This window comes from Dromaius novaehollandiae, chromosome 2 (assembly GCF_036370855.1).
Source record: "Dromaius novaehollandiae isolate bDroNov1 chromosome 2, bDroNov1.hap1, whole genome shotgun sequence".
Lineage (NCBI taxonomy): Eukaryota > Metazoa > Chordata > Aves > Casuariiformes > Dromaiidae > Dromaius > Dromaius novaehollandiae.
In genome coordinates, this window is record NC_088099.1 from 36,851,034 (window position 1) to 36,871,220 (window position 20,187).

At 41.3% G+C, this 20,187-nt stretch overlaps 1 protein-coding gene and 1 long non-coding RNA gene across 3 annotated transcripts in view; one reads left to right on the forward strand and one right to left on the reverse strand.

The window, feature by feature from the left end:
- CHN2 (chimerin 2) overlaps positions 1-18,880 on the reverse strand; it is a 168,114-nt gene extending 149,234 nt beyond the window's left edge. Inside the window, exon 1 of the mRNA XM_026103711.2 lies at positions 18,479-18,880. Coding sequence (XP_025959496.1) covers positions 18,479-18,527 — 49 coding nt within the window. The 5' untranslated portion in view covers positions 18,528-18,880. The remainder of the gene's footprint in view (positions 1-18,478) is intronic.
- Positions 18,144-20,187, forward strand: part of LOC112985246 (uncharacterized) — a 56,315-nt gene continuing 54,271 nt past the window's right edge. For both annotated transcript variants that reach the window (XR_003259708.2, XR_003259707.2), the window contains exons 1-2: positions 18,144-18,413; positions 19,718-19,847. This is a non-coding gene — a long non-coding RNA (uncharacterized LOC112985246). The remainder of the gene's footprint in view (positions 18,414-19,717; positions 19,848-20,187) is intronic.

A 20,187-nucleotide genomic window follows, 5' to 3' on the forward strand; every position in this document is an offset into this window, starting at 1 on the left:
GGGTACCCGCTGATAGAAGTGATGTTCTGCAAAAGCAGAAATGTCTATCCATATGGAGCTCATTGCAAGAACGAGCCTCTCTTTACATTCCTGGTTGGATTTCTCACTTATCCTCATTATATCTTAATGAACATTTGCAGGGATCAAGTATTCTGAAACACAGAGCCAATTCCAATTTTAACGCTCTCCAAAGCATTTTTACTGCTTCATCAAAGCGGTTTCAGCAATTTAGGTACAGAGGACATTATTTCCTGCTGAAAAGATTTGAAGAGTTTATATTTTTCAAACATTCTTGTATTTTCAAAAAGGTTTAAGTTAACATTTGTGTCATTTCTGAAATTCCCTAGGTGGCTACTGATGTTTAATGAATTGTTTCCCAAGATTCAATGGGAGAAAGTGTTTCATGTAAATAGAGATTTTAAGTTCCTCATTTTATCCTATCATGTCATTCAAGATCATCATGAGTCTGAAAATTTAAACTTATCAAGTTACTGACAGATTTTAAAAAAAGGGCATAGAATGTGCTTAAGTTAGAGGAATCTGTTTCTTAAAATGACATGACTCTGATAATCTCTCTGCTTTTAAAATTATCTTATTCTCAGTTGTAAAATATTTCATATATGTAAGGAGTTAAATTAATTCTTCAGCCCTTGAAAGCTGCAGTTTAAAAATTCAGATGGTGAAATACACCTCCTTCTAGGTATTATTTACCCAGAGTGACTCAGGAGAAGAGTTTAGGTTTAAAAAAAATACAATAAAATAATCAGAAGACTTTGAATCAAGGATTAATAATTAACAAGCTGCTAATAACTGCTTTATTGAATTGGAAGGACAAACTGCCAGCCGCACAGAAATTCACAATATTTTTTTAGCCCAGGTAGTAGGAAATATTGAACCTGAAAATTGGCACTACTTCTTCAGGCAGAAAAGTTTTCTTGGAACTAGTCCAAGTTAATACAATAGGTCACAGAACACTGCAGTTTCCAGTCTTCTGTTTCAAAGGAACAGGAAAAAAAAAAAAAGACTGCAAAATATGAAAAAAAAAATCAAGTCTTTTTATGTAGACAGCAAAACAGAACTTTAAAACATTCATGTACGTGTATACATCTCCTCCCCCCCCCCCCCCGCCCTTTTCTTTTACTCCTTTGGCATTATAGAGATATTGCTATCACCGTTTAATGTGCATATTTCATTTAAAAATAGCTTTCTTGAATTCCTGCTCATAGACCTAATAAAACTCAGTGTTACAGAGACGCACTTATAGCACAAACTACATGTTCTACTTAATTTTTTGAAAAATAGTGCGTGATCATATGGTTGACAATTACATTTTAATATTCATGTCAACAGTCGCCCATGAAAAAGTGTACCTGAACCCCCAACTTTGGTATTTTATGACTTTTCATTGCTTAGTAATAGCATCTTAGCAGTACAGTTTTGTTCTGTTTGTACTATGGAAAATTGTCTTTTTCCTCAGAAAGTTGCCAGTATGGTTAGCTGGGCTAACATGCAAAAAAAAAAAAAAACCAAAAAACAAAGACTCTCTATCAAAACCCAAGAATGCCTCAGATCCTAAGGAACTGGCAAGATACATGTACAATTAATACGACTAATATTTCTTCATGTTTGAAAGGCATGGAATATTACAAACTCCTAAACATTTTAGATGCATGAATGAGAACGTACGCATGAACGGGGCAAGAAGAGGAACTATGCAGGGGCTGAGGAGTTTCTGAAATAAAGTCACTCTCAGAAGGTGCGACGGTGGGGAAAGGCACTGGCACTTCAGAAAGCCTCTGAATAACAAAGCTTAAGAATTGATCAATATGGCTTATGCCTGGGATGGAAAAATCAGATTTAACAGACTTTGGGTGATAGATACCAGAGGAAGTGGATGAGTATCGTGTTAAACACAAGCTAGAATGAGATTTGGGGTTTCTGCTTTCAGCCCGTTTCGAAACCTGCCCCTCGGCCAGTTCTCAGAAAGATGTGGCGAGCACCCGAGCTGTGCAAGGGAGGTGGCACGAGCAGGGACCCAGCGCAGGCACCCGGCTGAGCCACCTCCGGCAGCGACCTGCTGTTCAAGCTGCGGTGGGATCTGCATTCCGGGACTCCCCTGTAAAGCGTGCTTGATAAACCTGCACTACATTTTCCTACACACCTTATCTAGTGCCCCTCATTTTAAAATAAAAATAAAAATATGAATAAAACAGAAATACATAATCTGAAACCAAACACACAATTTTTAACTTCAAAAGCCAAGTGAGGGCTTTGGTACGCACTCAGCACACCCTCTAGCTTTCATACCATGGGCAAACCAAAATCAGGCTTAACCAGACAAGAAGAGGTGCTTCTTGGAGAGGGCTATTTCCATGCTTCTCTGTCACTGAATCTTATTCATGCAACTACTCTCTTTTAAGGCCTAAAAATAAATTCACTTTCAGACAAAGCTCAATCTCGTGAAGTTCAAACACATACATAAAAGTTCAGAAAGACACTACAGAAAATATATTATCCTAAAGAGAGCTCATGTTTGAAGTTTAGAGAAAGAAGTTCACAGAGGACGTGTTTCTTGTTTGGAACAGGTCAGATCAAGACTGGCTAATGAGGCAGCTTTTGAGTACATGTATAGCAAGCAACTATACTATTAAATTTAAACAAACATTCTGGGTTAAAGGAAGAATGTCTGCTCCCTGTTTCATCTTCTGTGAAAGTCTTTTACCTTCTTCTATTATAATATGTAAAAAGTACTAATCCTGCTCAATTTTTCTTGCTTTTGAGTTTCTAATTAAACCCCCCCCCCCCCCCAGCAATTAGGTAACAGGACTTCACTACACTTGTTTATATCATATAGGTCCATAATCATTAAGGGCCTTAATTAATGCATACAGATCCCAGGGCTAGATTCACTGCAGTCAGTTGTGACAAAAATATGCAACTTTAGGGCACTGCTTCAGAGTCTTAGGGTAATATAGTTTGCCTGCTTTGGCTCCAAACAAGATTTCCAATATTTCCAGACTGTCATGCTAAAAAACCCATCTCAGTCAGCACTCCAAGCAGCAAGAACGCAAAACTGCAGCCCGGCTTCCCAGATTTCTTGGGCACAAGAAGAAGCTTGTCTATCCCTAAAGCAGTCCTAGTTACCAGCGAAGGAAGCATTACATCAGAAGGGACAGTTTCTGCTTGTTTAGAATCTGATAAAAACAAACCAAAAAATGTTGACTGCTCAGTTTCTACATTTAAAATTCTTCCTCTTGTCAAGAACTATTATCTGCTCCCTATCTCTGGCAAACAGACACATGTACTTACGCATTCACACACAGTTTTTACAGCTCGGACATTTTTAATGGGTTTGTAACTGTAGGTAGTGTTCATACACATATTAGGAAATTTTGACAGGACTGATAAAACCTTTGAAATCTGACGTTTAAGTCACCCTGGAGGATACATTAAATCTTGCTAAAAGGAAGCTAAATGGGGAAGCTAACAGAGTTAAACCTTTGCAGGCAGTGTGGTAAACAGAGATACCATATTGGAGGCCCAAAGCAAATATATACCACCTATCAAAAAAGATTTGAGAAAGTAGAAAAGGAAGTCAGCATAGCTAAACAGCAGGGTATGAGAGGTTATTAGAAGCAAGAAAACATCCTTCTGAAAGCTGGAATAAAGTCCAAATGAAGGAAAGGAAGTAGAAAGACTCATAAGCTACTGCAGGTTAAACAAACAAACAAAAAAAACCAAAAAAAACCCAAAGCAAATTCAAACCACAATAAGGCAAGCTGAAAGAGAACTTGAGGAATGACTTGCAGAAGACATGAAAACTAACAATAAATCCTTTTACATGCAGATCAGGAATGCAAAGCCTGCCAATCCCTTTGGCCAATACATGATCATGTAATAAAAGAAGCACTTAGGGCCACAGCAAAGAGATAATTAAGTTTTTTGAGATCTGCACACACTCATGAACTCTGTGGCTCTTTGTCCCAGGATGTTCTGGGTTTACATGGGTTTATGTGACCAGAGCAACTGGTCAAATTTATGAAATGAAGTATAAGAATAAAATATATGTATTAAACGTAAGAACCCACCTCTCTATCTCAGGAAATTCCCAAGCCATTCTGGATGCTGAGAGAATATTCTGCAGAAGCGTATTCTTGTGTGTTTGCCCTATTCCTATACTCTTCCTTAAGCATTTGCTGCTGACCACAGGCAGAAGGAAGGCACAGGTCTCCAGCTGAGCCAGTGCTCAATGTTGTACAGCTGTTCCTTTGCAAACATGTTTTAGCCATTGTACTAAGTGCTGGGCTTTAACCATCTGCCAAGCACTGGCAAATCACTTGCAAAGTGACTGAGAACAAGGAAAATATAACGGCTGCAAAGTCATCTTACAAGAATATTGTGTGTTCCCCTTCATATTCGCTCAGCCTACCCACCTTCTGCTGTGTTTAGCCAACTGTTTCCAAACGCAGGGAAAGCAAGGACCAACACAGGCTAGGCTTTTTGAGAAAGTGATGCTAAGGGTTGCAGGTATTCTCATCATACCTGTACTGTTATAATGCTGATTTTTATTTCCTGTTATTAAGGCTGCCCCCTGCCCAAATTATTCCTGACAATACAAACTTAACAGGACAGACTATGGATTCACATGCTTAATAACACTTCTGTCTTCATTCTTATTTGCACTGATGCCAACTTTACACCGGTCTGACAGGTTCACTAGTCCTAGAAGTTAACTTCTCATAGAAACCTTAAAGTCAGACTCTCTAATGGTGCAACTCAACTGAATTTCCCCCACATTTGGTTCCTTAGAAACACAGATTATAAAGACTGGTGTGTTTACTTGGGGGAAGGGAAGGGGTCTTGGGTGTTTTGATGGCAGCAATGGGAATCAGCTGAATACAGACTGGCCTACAATTTGGATTGGTTTCAAGTAATCACCTCACTACAAAACTCTTCTTTCTCCTATTTCAGAAAGTGGGTCCAGGCATGACATATACTTTTATGTTTGTTACAGCCTGGCAAGATAATCAGAAAGAAAATGCCCTTATTTATGTGCTTATGGATGAATTAGATATGCAAAACATTGCAAAGTCATTTCTGCTTGACATCAAACAATCAGACTTAGTATATGCAAGCATGATAAATATATGCCTGGTGGAAAAAGACCTTTTAAAAGAAAATATGCAAATGCTTTCAGACTTGTATGTCATTGATACTTTGCAAAGATTTTGTGCACCAAAGACCTTTCTCCTTTCAAGGGTGGCAGGGGACACCTTCAGAGCTGTTACCTCAGCAGCTGCCATCCCCAAAGGTCCTCAACAGCGCCAGAAATGAACAACATCCACTTCTTCAAGCATGTATCAACCAATAAATGTCTCCTGAAATGTTTCTTAGGGATGAGTCTGATCATCAAGGATAGGGAAAGTCAGCATCAGATTGAATAACTGCAAGAATATAAATCCAGGATAACACTGTTCACATAATCGAAGTTACTAGGATTTACTTAATTAGTTTAACCATAACTCGATGCTAAGCCCTGGCCTCAGAGAGTCTTGCACAGCTTTAGGTTTTGAGGGAAAGAGTAACTATGAGAAAGGAGGGGAAAACATAATTAAATTTTACTGAGACAAAAGATGTCCTAAACTGATCCTATGAAGAGAATCACAACATAAGGGACAAATATGTGGCACATTATTCTACCAAACAAAAATAAGGTAAACTATATGAAGAAAAACAAGTTATAAATATGTCTTTTATATGAGCCAAAACTCCCATAGAGGTCTAAGATGGCAGTACAGTCCAATGAATTGAGAATGTTTATCAAAAAATCTTATTTTCTTGCCCCCTGTTGACTTTAATTTTGGTCCCTGATATTAGCCGAGTAGTTTCATTTTTCTGCCCAATTCTTCCTTTCAGTTATGAACCAGGTGTGGTTAGGATTAGTTAAGTATTTACAGAACGATGAAAAAAGTTCTTTTAAAAATCCCTAGGGTCAGGTCCTTCATTATTAAATAAGAATAGTATACCCAATACTTTTGAAGTTAATGTATTTCTTACACACCACAGACAATCATGGACCTTCCTTCTACAAAATACATCACTTTCAGGCAAATTTTTGTACACTTACATTTTCTAGACACTCTGGAAGCTTTTAATCAATACACTACTGCCAGGAGTCAGTGAGCAGTTTTCTAAAGCTACTTAAGAGGTGGAGCTGAAAGCCCTTTCCTGTAAAGTGAAAGTAAATTACACTACTCAGTTACACTTACCATCATTTTATATCGAGTTTTTCTTCCTTTATTTTTGAGAAGCCTGATTTGATAAGTTTATCAGACATACTGATAGACTGACCAATTATTTTTAGAAATCAAACTGAACTCCCTCTCATGTTCCCCATTTAGGCTGCAGTACGTGCCAATTACTATAACTGTGAATAATATAAATTTTAAATTACACTTCTCAGTGAATATATTTATTACTGCCATATCTGAGCAAGAGGAAGCAATTGCAGTACCAGTGATGACACATACTCATCAAACCAATAGAGATCAAAGGAACTGAAACAAATAGAAGACAGAAACTAAAAAGAAAAGGCTTTCATGACTCAAAGCCCTCCACAGCAGTACTTTGAGGACAGTGTGTGCCTCCTCCTTAGTTAAAACTGTAACAGAATTAAAGAAACAGCTAGTGTGTGCCTTTGGGGGGAAGGGTGCACGTTCCCGCTATTTTCTTAAACATTGCTCTTGCTATTAGTTTCTTAAACATACTCACATTCACTCAACAGTTTATTCTGTATTTACACAGTCCCGAACCTTGCTGTGGCCTTTCCACAGAATCTCAATACAAATGTAACTCAGTATAAAGGAAAACACAGTAATTACAATATCCTGTTCAACAGCACTCAGGAAAGTAGACTTCCAATCCTGACTGCAGCTCTTATACGCATGATATGAATACTTTTAACTAGTGATGATCTGTTCTGTTTAGCAAAGACTTACTCTGAAATGAAACAGCTTATTTCTTGGTCTTCTTACCCCTTAATTTTTTTACTTTTCTTAACCACCATGCGAACATCCCCCTGTGCTAAACAACATCAAACTGAAATACAAAAAAGAAAGAAAAAGAACCTTGGAAACGGCAGATGCAGGTTTAAGTTCCCGATGCCAAAAGTGCATTGTAGCTCTGAAAAGAGGAAGCAGCAGGCTTGCACGAACACAACCAGCTTAGCACCACTCCACTAATGAATATAATCAATGTTATATTTCTACACCTTTCATGCAGCAGCTTTGAAGTTAACGATCTACATTACTATGAGTTATCTGAATAGTATGCTCCGGAATAGCTATTCCAGAATATTTCCATGTCAGAACGCTTTTTTCATTGCAGATCTTTAGACCTTTTTTCTGAAATAAATTCATCAAACAAACAAGCCAGTATATGAACTGTATACAAATTTTTTAGTTCTAGCAGAAATCACAGTATATGATTTCTTAAGTCTTCAAGGCTTGAAGATTTATTGTTGTATTTATCATTAATAATACACTTGACCCTTTACAGTTGCACTTAAACTTTATTTTTCCAGTTTTATTTTTAAAATTAAAGGTATAAGGCAATTTAATGGACCTGGGAGAACTTGTTTTTTTCTTCCCCTTGGAGCTTATTGAATTAAGTAATTCCTCACTTCTGAAAGGAAGTAAGACCACTGCTTAGAACAGCACGGCAGCACTACCCAGCAGAGCTGCCCCAACAGCACGCACAGAAATCCTCTTCCTCTTGTGTTCCCAACACTTTTGCAAATTCTAGGAGAAATTGCTCAAAATGCAATATGGAAAGCCACCACAGATGTGAACCAGGCGCTGTTTTGCTACAAATACGCGCTCTCAGTGAGTCCATAAGAACTTTGAACCTCATATTCTAGAAATTGTATTGTATCATAAACGTACCTGAAATCTTATTGTAGCAGAGGATGCTTCTTATACTTGAACAGCCAACTATTGGTTCAATCAGAGGAAAAAAGTTTATTACCTAATTTGTCAAGGCCAATGACTGATGTTTTCAGGTACTCCTTAGAGCTCCTGCACTCGTGCACTCCCTCAGAAACAGCTGATAAGGCCTGAATCCAACATAGGGTGACCACACTCAATGTTTTGCAACATACTGTTAGTGCACCTAAGGCTTTTTGCTCTCATGTGCCAGGAGGTACTCATCTACTACCAAAATGACCAGAGTTTCTACACTAAAAACATAAAATTTGACTTTTGTTAAATACTATGGTCCGATACACCAACTCACTTTGTAAAGAGAATTCAGATTTCTGCATTTTTGTCTATATATAACCTAAATAAACATGTCTTTCTCTTGACCAAATAATTTAGTAAATTCTCACCAATCTGACACCTGCTTGTCTAAGTCCTTCTCCAGGTAATCAGTTTTATTCCTCAATGGTTTACAGTTTTAATGTTGTCTTTAGTGTCATAATGGGAGAGGAGAATAAATATGCCTGTCTACTGTTAGTTCTATGGCTCTAATTTTTCTCCCAGCCTCAAGCATTCACTAAAGAGCTTTAAAGTTTTATCCATGGCAGCCACTCCTGTTTAAGTCATCATTTATTGTTATTCTTCGATCTTAAGCAAAATTTACAACACACACTGTTATATTAGCATGGTTAAAGGAAGCATAGAATTGAAATGTCTTTCCACTTTTGTTAAGAAATCACAGGGTTCAATATTCTTTCAGTAACAAAATTCATCAACACCAGACAACCTAAATACATACTTCAGATTGCAAAATAAAACAGATACAGAGCTATTCGCAGCATGATGCTAAAAGCTGTCGATCATCTTGGTCTGCCTGGCAGGAGATCAGGAGTTACAGAGAATATGCTTTCTCAAGAAGCAGGTATTTATCCAAATTATCTATAATTTAAGTCTTGTACATCATCTTTGGAAATTCATAACCAATGAATTGACATGTTCTTTATATGATGTAAATGCCCTCAATATTAAACATGTTAGGTATCGTTAGCTGAAGAGTGGGAGGTTTACTACATAGCCTATAATAACTTGCCCCATCACAACAGCAGATGCTGCTTTGATGGAAACTGCATAAAAATACTCAGATAAGCAACCACCCAGTCCTGCAAGATGCTGATTTACTACCTCAATGCAGAGGGAACAGAAGGTACTCAGCAGCTTGAAGGGTCAGGACTAACTATCTTGTGCTCATAAAGGGTTTTCATTCAGAAAACAAAATCTTTTACAAGCAATTAATTACGCTCATGACACTTCTATGAGCTAAAGGAATAAAGATTTCTGGATTTTACAGAAGTTTGATTGCAACATCCAATTATTTTGTAAAGCCCTAAATCTTGGAACCATGTGATTATATGAAAAACTCTGCTGTTATTAATTGCTAGCCTTAATATTCGAGTCAAAAAGAAAGAAAGGTGATCCAGCTACAGCTTTATGTTCAGAAATGAAAGGAAAAGAAGGAAAAAAGAAGTCATTAAAAGAAGAAGGGTTTTAGACAAATCTGATTGACTGCCTTGACTTATTTTTGTGTACTGAGTTGACAACACAGAAAGGACAGCACATAGAATTTAAGCAACTTTCCCCTCTATGAGTTACTGAGACAAAACCAGCTCAATGCTCTATGTATCGTTTACTCTATACAGTGCTCTGTACAGCACACTATTAGCAAGATTTTCCCACCAGGCCTACTTGCAATATAGGTTCAGGGTTTTTTTTAAAACCTGGAACATAGAATGTCAACATCCCATATTTCATTATCCCTTTTTTTTTTCCATCTTTTAGGAGCTGTTGATGCTAGAAAGCAGGACCTAGAAGTCCTGTCATGCTGAGTCAGCAGTAACTCTACCAGCTACATTTGTAAGAACAGCAGCAGTAGATGAGATAGATAAGCAGATTATCTCCCACAGTCACTATCAGTGGATACCTAAGGAAGAGTAAAAGCATATGGCAGTGTATATATTTTGTGAGTACAGTTTCCCAGCCTAAATACAGCTCAAAGACTTCTTCAGACAGAGATGATATCGCTGCATTTAACAGCCCTGGATGGATCTCTTTCTCACAGAATTACCTAAATATGTGAATAGTCCTCCTCAGCTATCAGCATCCCCAGGGTCCTGAGTCACAGAGTTCCACAGTTTATATGTACCTCTGTGCCAGGAAGTACCCTGTTTTGTACCTACTGTTGACAATGTCATTTGACAGTCCCTAATTCCTAATTTGGGAGAGGATATTGTTTATTATTAAACAGGGAACATGCTCATGCACGGCATAAATGCTTCAAACTGGAAGATACAAGGCTGGCCTTGTCTGCAAGGCCACGGCACAACATAATATACACAAGCAAATACTGCAGTTGTTACATGCAGCTTCACTAAAATGAGAGAGAGAATTTAACCCTATGTAAATGCCAAATGAAAAGACTCTACTGTACCTGTAGGCTTTTAAATAGTAGATCACAGTAGATCACAAAAAAAGACTGTAGAAACTGCCTATCCTAGATTTAAGCCTAAAATGAGATTCAGCACTCCTCAGGACCCACTGATTGCTGCCTTTAGCAAGGCCATGGAGACACCCACCACCTCCCAGACAGGTAGTGTTGATCACACCACACTGTAAGGGAGGCAGTACTTCAGCCACACAAAAGAATACCAGGTCCTTTAACAGCCACCTAACTACCTTGGAAATGCTGAAATTGGGGGATTTGTTTGGGCCTCTGAGGATTCTCCCCCTTTCCTCCTCCCTCTGTGGCACTTCTGCTCTAGACATTCAGGTGGACTCAGTGCAGCTTCAAGCATTAGAGAAAAACTGCAACATAGACTCCACGTCTTTTGATGGGAAACTTAATCTTTAAAGAGCTGTCAGGCATCTTTTGAACATAGCATAGTTCCTCTAGGATGTTATATGGCGCTGAGACAGAGGAAGCACATTCTCCCAGGAACGTGAGCCTGCCTTTCCAATGGCCCCTTCCAGCATGCATACACATGATGTGTGCTTTTCATTTTCTTTCCTTGCCATGAAACGAAGCCAAACATTTAACCAATTGATCCATCAAGACATGACACATTTTTAGCAATTAAGCATCCGCTCAGCAAGCTGAATCTCATTTATAAACGAAAAGTTCTCCATCTTTTCTAACATTCAATTTTTTTCTTTGGTGAAACAAAAAACAACACCAGAAATGCACTTCATAGCATTTTTAAAAGCTAAGACCAATGTTTAAACAGGCAACAAGAAGATGAGAGGAAAGGAGAGGAACAGCTGCATGACAAGCTTATAAGAAAGTTCAGAAATGTGACTTGACACATAGGTCACAGAAGGTGACATGTGATTTACTGATGATAAGGCTCCACCTAGTACTTCCTATGCTGTCAGTAATAATACTAAAACCAAGACACCTTGACTCAGGGGAATCAGACTGCCTGATAAAGACATCCTCAGAACAGATGTCTTATTTACTGAACTAATTCTTTTGTGATGACCTTAATCAATAATAACAGAAACAAAGCAAGTGACACTTGCACATTCTTCTGAATTTTAAAAACCTTTTAATCTGTCCTTACCTTACCAAATGCATGAGTCCATGCTGTCAAGTTTCAACCTGTTCTTCAGCAAACTTTAAAGCACCTTAATGTTACAAGGGCCACTATTGCAACATAAGTTTTCTTTTACCAAGAATACACTCCCTTTCCAGCCTCAGGATTTGGATTATTGCTTAGTAAAACGGGGTGATGAAACTATTATTGCTGAATTGTGCATGATTCATGGTTTGTAATAACCACCTCCAAATGTAAAATTCAAATTTACATTCTCATAATCAAAGGTCAGAAAAAGACATCAAGAACGGGTTATTATTCATAGCAGTTAAAACTATACATTTCCACTAGCTACTGTATATAATTTTTAGATGAACTGTGACTACACCTGTAAAGAATGTGATATATATAGAATTATAGATTTATAGCTGCTTGTACAAATCCTGCTACATTCCCCTGCAACAAAAGCTTTTCTCATGCAATATTTATGTGCCATTCCTTATTACACAGCTCTCCAAATATTTAAGCTCTTCCTTTTGTAGAAGAGAAGAGCAAGCTACAACAGACTGGCCCCCCAGCATGGGAACACCTTCTGCCAGCACTCAGAGTAGGCAAGCGAGGCAAACCCTGCCATCCTTGCCCTTTAGCTGAAGGTATGCTTTTGTTGTATGTAAACAACTTTTTAAAACATTTCTTTGTCTGAAACACTTTGTTTAAGACTTACCTAAGCACTACTAACTGAATGACTGCGATCTGAAAAGTGCCCTGTAAAACATTATGGGCACAGAAATATATGGGGGTTGTGTGTAAGACTCACCTCAAATATTCCCTCTTTTAATCCTTTAGCGTTTGGCATAGCTAAGCCTTCTTAGGACCAGTCAAACAGAAGGCTGGAACTAGTCAACTGAAAGGGTATCCAAAAAGGTCACCATAATGACAGCATGAAAACCTGTATGGCTGATCCCACACATATGTCTTTGAGACAAGCAGATCCGTAAGAAAAATAAGACTTGTAAGCTAATTCTTGTCTTAAACTAAAAGGTGCAAAAAGTGCTTTTTCATAAATGAGTATGCATATAAGCTAAATTGTGAAGCACACACGTAGAGTATTAGTTTCCAGTATATTTTATTCTCAGTTATCTGCAGCCTACAGATTCAGTAACTAACTGTTGGATCAATCATTACATCAGAATAGGGTACTTTAGCATTTTTCCCTTTGAATTCTTATTATTTTTAGTAAGAATGGTGTGCTCTTTATAATCGTCGAAAACAAAAGACTTAAGCTTCAATTTAGAGCAAAACCACCCTGGCTAGCAGAAACTTGGCATAAGGAACAGGTTAAAAAAAAAAAGAACTTTTATTGCACTTTGTTGAATCAAAAGTAATACCTTATCAGCATAATGGCAGCATTATTTATATAACTGTCATGTACCATTTTCACAACACTATTTCTAGTAAATCATTGAGAATAAACATCTATGTTCATTTACTAATCTTTTTCCCAATTAGAATCTCTCTGAATCTGTGTACAATAGTAATTTCTTTTCTTCTCACTTGCTAGCATCTTAATTAAAATCAGCCTATGTTGACTTTCATTTTTACAGTATAGCTGCCTATTTCACATCTTAGCACCTCCATGACCCCCAGAGAGTCATGAGCCTTTAATATTTTATTTTGACCTTGTTAAGTTACTGGAACCGTCAAAGATTTCTCTTCTTTCCTAGATAAGCACTTTTTATCCTTCTCACAATGCACTGTATGTGAGAAAACACCTAGTTGAGAATGATGCTGCCTTTATACAACATTTATCTGTTCATTTATAAAAAAGCAGTTTTTGCACCTTTTAGTTTATGACAAGAATTAGTTTACAAACCATAAACTGCATTATTGATTGAATGAGGATCACTGGTTCAATGATACTTAAAAGCCTTTTTTCCTGAACTTCAGGACAGAAAAACATATTTTTCCATTTTCAAATAAAAAAAAATCATCAATAATTGGTGTTTTTCAAAGAGGGATTTATAGCAGTATTTTTCTACATAGAATTCTAAGTCTATAAAAACATAGGAGGTTTGTAGGGAGAACCAGTATCTTTCATTACAGCAGCTGACACAGCTGAAAAATAAAAATATCCAGACAAGACACAAAAGCTTTTTTTCAGGTCTGCAGCAGAAAGCTTGCCTATGTGTTTCAGCAGCATCATTCAGTCCAATGACAGGTACTGTTTTGAATGCACGTACCACGTGAAGAAGCAGTGATTCACATGGGAAGCAAAAAGGTGGACAGCTATCTCCTTAGGTCCCACCTCTTCTCCATCACCTGCAAATTTATCTTTTGAATTCACAGAAAAGACAAAATATTGGATATACTGGCACTTATTTTTATATATTTGGCTTGGGTCAGCATTCAAATTCTTCCAGTGTAGTATTCTCAGAGCACAGCTCATACTCAGGCAAAGATTTTGGCGCAGTTCGAGTCCTGCTGGAGGAGAAGGTCTGATTACATGCCAGCCTTTAGCAGACCCAGATTCGCACTTACCTTCAGTGTAGATGCCACCATCTCCCTTGCGTGATAGACAGCCCAAGCTGCCTAACCTATCTGCCTGTTACAGAGGGGTTATCTAGCAGACGGCTTGTCAAGGAGAGCTCTTTTTTAGAAGGGCCCAACAGGCACCTGGGATTAACACACAGTTTCTGCTAGCTTTAGACGGCACAACTGCACAGAGGCTGAGATATCCAGCTTCTAGGAATACAGACGCATGAAGCCCAGTCAGGAAGTATGCTGGATTTTTTTGCTCCTTAGAAAGCAGAGCAGACATAGCTACAAAGGTCTCCTCACTTGGGTTTCACTCACTATTGAATTTACATTCCAGAAAGTGAGGCCTTTAGTTTGTCCATCATGAACAACCACCATTTGGCTACTGGGTGGAGGAAACTGGAGGCAGCCAGTGATGAAGTGAGGGAGGTAAAATGTTTGCTAGGAAAGGATGAAAAGTTAAAAAAAAATTTTTTTCATCATAATGAGTAAGAATAAGGGTCAATACTAAGATGGGGTGGGGGGGAAGAAGGGATTAGGTTTATTTTAAGAAGAAAGAAGCATGAAGGAAAGGGACCAAAACCATACAAATATGTACAATTCTCATTAGAGGATAGGAGAGGACACGCAAGAAAAGATGCTGCTTATGGTTGAATCAGCACTTCAGCCAGCAAGAGGAACAAAATTTAGGAGCTTGCAAGGAATAAAGCTAATAGATCACCTGGGCACTTGCTATGGAAGAGATCATGGGAAAGTAAAGTGGAGCTCCCAATGGAAGTAATTATAATTTCAGCACTTCATATTCTGTGCAGATTTACCCAAGGATCAAAGGAGAATACTGAAAATTTAACTGCTTAACATGTTCACCTTCCTCCCCCCACATAGCATATCCCTTTTTCCCCTAGCCACATTCAAACATGAGCGTTACTCGTCAAAGAGCAGCTTAAGTTGTCACCAAAAGCAGAGTTACACACAAAGAAATGCAATACAAATATCCACTGCTCTCTTGCACTGAAGATTTATTGTGTTGCCAGTGAGTGCTGGCTTATTGAAAAAATCCTTCACAGGCTCCTGTCAGGTCAGGCCCATGGCAAGCACCTAACATTACTGAACCTATAATTAGCAGCATGAGAGTAGCTGCAGAGACCGATATCAAAGCACACGAACTGAAGAAGGGACAGAGAGAGATTCTCTAGCTGTGAAAGCAAAGAAGCAACAGATTCCTATGTACTAACACCTGTTTTAACACTGATTTATAGCTGAAGTCATAGCTCTTCATGTGTGTTGGCTCTCCATTTGTAAAACAGTTAAAACTGACCACCCCGCCATGTCACCATGCATGTAGTGCTTGTAAATGACTGCTCTGGGACAGAGCCAGATCCTGTTCTTATGTAGACACAAGTTCAAGTGAAGACCATAAATCCCACTTGCACATTTGCAAAAGCATAAGTGGGCAGGCAAAATATCTACACCATAAAATTCTCAGGCAGCTTCTTCCCATTAAATATATTTGAATTGATATTTTACATTTTTTCTCATTGACATGAACTGGCAGCGCACAAAAAGAGAAATGTTGCCTCACAAGTGGCCAGTTGCAGTGACATATTCTCAGGCTTCAGCAGTCAGCATTCATGAACGGACTTTTTTCCCCTCAGAGCTTAATGTGACTGCTTTGTTCCTCCAACAGAACTGTCTCACCTGTATAATGAATATGTGTCCTTATGAAAGAAGAGAGTGGTGATGAACACTATCTAAGGAAGGAGAACTGTGTTTTAAGAAAGGCAGGTAAAAGATGTTCTTCCATCATTCCTTTAAAAAAATGAATGGAAATTCCCCTCTGCTATTCAAATGCTAATTTCTACCACTATCACTCAGTAAATAAACTTTTTTCATGCCACGTAAGTCAGATTCTAGCTAACCCTTGCATTTCCACACAGGGAGAAGAGGCTAATCAAATTCTTGATCCACATAGAAGGACCCTGAAGATACTCAGCAGCACACTGTTCAGACAGACCAAAATCTAGCTATGAACCAGCTCAACACGTACACACGCAGGGCAGGCAGTGGGGCAGCTATCACCCCCAAAAATTCCTAAAAGAAACAACAAGCCACCTTATAACTGCTGAAGTATCATATCCCTGTGCTCAAACCTAGCCACATATCTGGATGTTATAAACACTAATTTAAGGCCAAAAGCAGGGCAGATCTTTTGCTGTTACTTCAAAACAGCAGTTTCTTTACCTCAAACCACACTGACAGTGGTCTCAAATTAGGAATTTTATTTATATGCTCCTGAGATGAGTGGTTTTACTTCTTCTCAGAATGCTGGTACATAGGCCATATCTTTAAGGCTACAATAATTAAAATATCTGTTTTGCTGCAGTTTAAAATGCACTTGCAAATCTGGAAATTGTTCCTAAATTATTTCAAGATCTGAAAGCACCATGTGAAAATGCCTTAATTTGACTCCAGAAGTTCCCTATGAGACAGACGAACACTGCACAACTTCTGAAGTTGAGCAAATGATCCAGCAGCACATTCCATGACTTGATCAAGGTCAAGCATCAAGTCAGTGGTAGGGCTGAGTCTTGCAGCAGTATTCTGCTATCAGCCACAAACTTAGCTTCCTTCTGCATTAGCAAAATGTATTGTGATACTGTAACATTCCCCTTTCCGCTGAATAGAAATAATGATATTGTTGGAAGTTTTCATCTTGGTAAGTTGAACATGCATATAAATTCTACCGAAGTAAATTTATAAGCAAGCCTGTGTGGTTAGATTATGTAAAAACTATGCTCCAAAACTTGCTGAGTTCTGAGAACCAAAACCACAGACAGCCAAAATATGGCTGCTCACAGTCAGATATGGTGCAGCTGCTAATATTGGAAACTTTATCATAGTGTAGCAAATTTAACTTCTGGTTGGTATGCGCACAGAAAAAATACAGACCGAATGCACTGTAACAAAAACAGAAAACACTGGTTTTTTGTAAAAAAATGTAAAGAATGAAGGTGAAGGGCCGTCAGTCTTTTTATGAAACATTTGACGATACTTATGAGTCAGGTGGATCTAAAGACCAGTTTGGTGCCTATGCTAGATGTAAAGTTTCATGCCAGATTCACCTGCTGAATGGGAGGCCATCTGGAGTTAGCTGGTATCAAATGCTCACGCAAAGGATGTATCTGAACTCCCCCTCTAACCTGGAGTTCAGGTACCTGAACTGGGACTGCATCTGTCAAACTGGGAGACAGATCCCAGAGTCGAGATGCAGTATAGCCCCAGGGGATTCAGAAACATGCACTGAGCATCATTTCTCAAAACACTTCTGTTAAGGCTGGAACACGATGCAAGGAAGAAGCTGAGGTTCATGGGGCAAGGAAAGTAAGCAGGCAGCAAATGCGCTTCTGCAGCTTGACAGATCACTGAGGAAGACAGTCCTGTCCAGGCTCTCAGAGTTGTTTCTGGTTTTATCACATAACTTTGATGTAAAAAAAAATAAAGGATCCACAAAATGAAAACCACATTGCCCAAAGGAGCGCCTTAGCCAGCAGGCTATTGAGCTGGGCTGGCTATTGCGTGTTTTCATTCAGGTCTTACCACTCTCGCATCCTGAATGCAAACACAGGGCAGAACTGCAGATGCCTACTTCTTTTAGCTACTTGCTGGTTAAGGTAATCAGGACTTGCATTTTTTGTGGAGTTTTTATTATTATAAAGGTTGACAATAAATATTTCTTTTTCAGGAGCCAGTTGTTCCTGTGGATCTAGCTGCAAGTGTCACATGTGGCCACACCGACACACAGAGCAAGGTGAACAAGTCACATACACCAGCTTTAAAAAACCCACAGTCGTTCGTTGCCTTTTAAATTTAGTTGTATTTTATGCAGTTGTATCGGCAGTAAAAGGAGCTTGTCTGCTTTTCTGCTTCTCACAGGATCTACCGCTATGTTTAAAAAGAGCTCGCACAAATTCTCAATCTGGCACCTCAAATAAAACACGGAGTGACGAGTACCTCGAAGTTGTTCACCTCTCTATTTGCTCCTTCGGCCCAGTAAGATACCAGAACACCAGCACAGCACTTCCTGCCGGCTCCTTTTTCTCCCACCGCGGCTCCAACCTCCCCGCAGTCCCCCCGGGGCTCAGGAGCGCACAGCGGGCCCGCACCGCCGCTTTCATTTTGCAGCCGCCTCGCGCAGAAACGCGGCGCGACTTCCCTGCTCCGCTGCGGCTCCTCGCGACGGAGCCGCCACCCGCCGCTCCCCCAGCGGCTCGGGGGTCCCCGGCCCTCCCCGCCCCACACAGCGGTCCGCACACAGGTAGATCCCCGCTAAAATGGGGGGGGGGGGGGGGAGAAGCCCCGGGCTCGCCGGAGAAAACTTACCGGAGGAAACCGACGAGCCGGACAAACTGGAGTTGCTGGATGCTGCCATGGTCCCTCCTCCTCCTCCTCCTCGCCCCTTAGCTGCGAGCCCGGCGGCGGCCCCCGCTGCTGTCCGGCCGCCGCGGCCGCCAGCCCATCGCCGAGTGCCGGCGCCGCGCAGCGCCCAGCCGCCGCCGCAGCCCGCACTCGGCTTCCTGCGCGGCCGCGAGCGGGCGGCAGCGGCGCCCCGCCGAGGCGCTGCTGCTCGGCAGGTCGGGGAAGAGGCCCCGCGGCGCCGCCAGTGCCCTTCTCCCGCCCGCCCGGCGAGCAAGGCTTACCTTGTGGCGGGCCGGGAGAGCCGCCCTGCCAGCTCCTTCCCTCGCCTCCTCCCTTCCCTTCCCCGCCTCCTCCCGGGCAGCGCTGACAGCCCGGCGGGGGGACCCGCCGCCCGCCTCCCCCCACGCACACAAAGGACGCGGCGGCGCTGCCGGGCCCCGGCCGAGGCGGGCGGGGGGTCCGGGGCGGGCAGCCCCGGCAGGCGGCAGCCCAGACCTCTGCGCGCCGCCTGGCACCGGGCTGCCGCGGCCGTGTGCCGGCGCCCGTCGCGCCTCGCACGGCGGGAGGCCCCGGCCCCGGCGAGGCGCCCCCGCGGGCACCGGCCGCCCCCCCCCCCGCTCAGGGGCCGTCGGCTCCGGCGCGGCCTCGCAGCCCTCCCGGCCCGGGCTCCGCGGGGGCAGCGCAGCCCCCGCTGAAAAGGGTGGTGAATGCGGGGCAGGCTTTTGCCCCGACCCTCCCTTTGTCCGCTTCGGCTCTTCTCAGGCTCCCTTCTCCTGCTGCCGCCTTCCTCCTCCCGCCTGGCACACTCTCGCCCTTACTTTTCCTGTCTCCCGTTTTCTTAAAATCGAGGCCAGCACCTTTCGGTACCAGGCTGTCCCTGCCAGGTACTCCACCCTGGCCGTGGAGGCCAAGGTGCGGGCCTGCTGCTGCCCCGCTCCTGAGGACACTGGGGAACCGGCCAGGACTGCTGCCGCCCCTCTCCTGGGAACACCACAGCCAGGCCTGCTGCCGCCCCACTCCTGGGGACACCCTGGCCACCGGCCAGGCCTGCTGCCGCCCCACTGTGTGTGGCACAGCAGAGTCTGGAGCAGGACCATCCTCACCCACTGCCCCGTGTCCTAATGGAAAAGGCGAAAGACTAAGAGCCAAGAAAGCTTCCCTCTGTTGACTGCTGCTTATGTTGTTTTTGTCTTTTTTCCACAGTGCTCTTATCGCCAAACAAGGCTTCCTTCCCATTTTGTAAAATGAGGGCGAGAAGGCTGCGGGAACGTGGTCGGCTGTCATATGGTTGTCAAAAGCAGGTGGCATGGCAAGTCTTGCTGGCATGAGATCTGTAAGAAGCCTATAATCCTTTTTGGGTTTGCCTTGATGATTTGTGAACGCCTTCCCTGTTTCATAACAGTCTATAAAGTTATTTCAAGCAGACCAAGGAGTAGAGTTAAAGTTTCTTTTACTAACTGAGCCTTATCCACTGAGTTACACCACTTTTCAAAATGAACATACGAACTATGTGCAATTTCTGTAGCCTGCACCCAGTCACTTCCACCTCCTCCCAAAAAAGAAAATCCAGATTACTAATACCCTATGCTCAGTTCCCTTTTTTTTCCGGGAAAACAGGTATCGAGACCCCCTCTAGTGGCCGAGCCATAAACCAGTAACATTCCTGCAGCAGT